The sequence below is a fragment of the Lupinus angustifolius genome, chromosome LG03 (genome assembly GCF_001865875.1).
Source record: "Lupinus angustifolius cultivar Tanjil chromosome LG03, LupAngTanjil_v1.0, whole genome shotgun sequence".
Taxonomy (NCBI): domain Eukaryota; kingdom Viridiplantae; phylum Streptophyta; class Magnoliopsida; order Fabales; family Fabaceae; genus Lupinus; species Lupinus angustifolius.
Window position 1 is genome coordinate 27,234,455 of NC_032011.1, and position 2,602 is coordinate 27,237,056.

The following is a 2,602-nucleotide window of genomic DNA, read 5'->3' on the forward strand; positions in this document are numbered from 1 at the left end:
TGTCTAAGAATATATGCCGTGCAAAACTTTTTTCTTATCTAATCAATCATATTAGTATATAACATTGCGTATACAATTTCAAAAAGAATTATTATAAAAATATACTATTTTAATAATATTTTGACAATAAAAAGCAACGTAGATAGCTCTAACGAATAACGATTTCTTTATGATTTGTCAATGCTAACCTGTTTAAAGGATTTATGTCAATAAGTGTGAACTTGAATTTTGAGTTAGCGTCAGAACTCAAAAGATAAGGATCGTTAATTAGTTAAGACTTACATTACTTAACAGTTAACACTGACATAACAGCAGGCAACGATAGCGTGACCATACGTGTAACTACGAATGCGTCGCAAATCGACGCGTGTACTTTGACAGCTGTATATTAGTAACTGCCTTGCCAACCGTCTCAACCGGTCATTACAACCGGCTCAGCCAGTCATCCTTATCACTTCCCCCATTTTCTATTTCTCCCAAACCCCACCCCGTTCTTTCACAGAGTTAGAGGCCACAACCCTCTCCCTCTCTCACAATCTCAAATTCTGATTTTAATCACTTTTTTTAAATGGATCGGATTAAAGGACCATGGAGCCCCGAAGAGGACGAAGCGTTACAAAAGCTGGTTGAGACCCACGGTCCAAGAAACTGGTCTTTGATAAGCAAATCCATTCCTGGTCGATCCGGGAAATCGTGCCGTCTACGGTGGTGCAATCAGCTGTCTCCGGAGGTAGAGCACCGTCCATTCTCGCCGGAGGAGGATGACGCCATCATCAGGGCCCACTCTATGTTCGGTAACAAATGGGCAACAATAGCCCGCTTACTTAACGGCCGAACTGATAACGCCGTTAAGAATCACTGGAACTCCACCCTTAAAAGAAAATGCTCCGCCGTTATCGTCTCCGATCCCGATTCCCCTCCTCTTAAAAGATCCGCTAGCCTCGGAGCGGGTACAACAATTTCGGGTTTATTTTTGAACCCGGAAAGCCCATCCGGGTCCGGGTTCAGCGATCCAGGTTTACCAGCTATCCCAACTCCTCAAACAAAAAACGATGTGTCTTCTACTATGGATCCACCAACTTTGCTTACCTTGTCCCTTCCCGGGTCGGGTTCTAGTAATAACGGGTCCGGATCCGGGTCGAAGCAGACTCCAAATTCTAGCCCTACCCAATTTATCCCATCGGTGCCGGAGAAGCAATTATTCAACGAGGAGTTTTTGGCAGTGATGCAAGAGATGATTAGAGATGAAGTAAGGAGTTACATGTCTGGGATTGAAGTGCAGGGTGGGATGTGTGTGCAACAAACCGAAGCAATTAGAAACGCTGTGGTGAAACGTATGGGAGTTAGTAACGTCAAGTAGAGAAGGATGGGAATTTGAATCAGTTATTTTGTTTCGTTTCGTTGTTATTATTATTATTAGTTTAATTAGTTTAAATTGTCCCGTAGTAAATATGGTAATAATTTTCGTGATGTACAGAAGGAAATAGCAGACATATCACAACTGAACGAGAATCAATTAAATTGTGCATTTTGTTAATTGAAGCTGTGAGGAACCATCCTTTGCATAATGTGAATTTTAAAAAAGCTTTACTATTTCGAATTAAAAATCAACATGGAAGAAGGAAGTTATTTTGTAATTATTACGGAAGAAAGTCAGATGATTTCTAAGAATTGAGCCTTGCCCAAGTTTAATGGTTAAGCGTGTTGGTGACGGGGCAAAGAAGGACAGAAAGGACAACCGTTTTTGTTTGTATTCATCAACTTGAGGGCAAAATTCAAAGCCAGTTTATTTTTTTAAAAGTGACTAAAAACAAGTGTGTATATAGTATATACTCCTATATGTATATTGATTGATTAGTTCCCTTAAATAATTTGAATATGGATACGTTTTTATTTATTATTTGACGCATGTATTAATTATTTCCATTTCATAATTTGAAAATACAAAATAGATACAATTTTTTAGTGCATCATTCATTTCCAATCATTGTTGATTATTCAAATAAAAATAATATAAATATTTATACTTGATATTGTAAAGATTAAATTCTAACCAGAACCGTGGGAATGCATGATTGAGAGAAGTGGGTCCAGTTAGGAGATTTTGTTTCCTGGTGGAAACTTGTATGTTGGGCAAGTGATTGTTGAGTGATGCGAACGAAATTAGGGCAATGAAAAACACCGAACAGCACCAGACATGATTTTGGGCCAACCAATCATCAAAGCCTATCAGTTTTGGGGCGTTCTAGTCAATTGTTTGTTGCCCTAAGTCACATCAGTCGAATTGAAGTGTAATGAGGGCTGAACTTGTTTGGCAAGTGATTGAGGGGAGCCGAATAGTTTACTACTAAATTTGTTACATCTTTCAAACCATGAAGTTGTCTGTCTTCTTAAATTGCGTATTAGCTCACCCCTTTCAAGTTTTAGATTTTCTTTAGTTATTTGGTGTGAATGAAAGAGGAAGGCAATTATGATGAACAATTAAGTTGATTGAAAAGACTCCAAAGGTATAAGGTTAACTTTTCCAAAGTTTCACAAAATTAGTAGAGATTATGGTGAGGAGTAAGTTTCATATCACTTAACTTATTCTCTTAGACATGAT

At 38.2% G+C, this 2,602-nt stretch overlaps 1 protein-coding gene across 1 annotated transcript; it reads left to right on the plus strand.

Moving 5' to 3' along the window:
• On the plus strand, window positions 479-1,566 carry LOC109344282 (transcription factor MYB44-like). Its single transcript, XM_019582991.1, has one exon. The coding sequence runs from the start codon at window positions 569-571 to the stop codon at window positions 1,358-1,360; it is 792 nt and encodes a 263-aa protein (XP_019438536.1). The 5' UTR covers window positions 479-568; the 3' UTR covers window positions 1,361-1,566.

What these genes read in the sequence shown, in the direction of transcription:
- LOC109344282 (XM_019582991.1), top strand. Translation starts at nt 569, where the DNA reads ATGGATCGGATTAAAGGACCATGGAGCCCCGAAGAGGACGAAGCGTTA.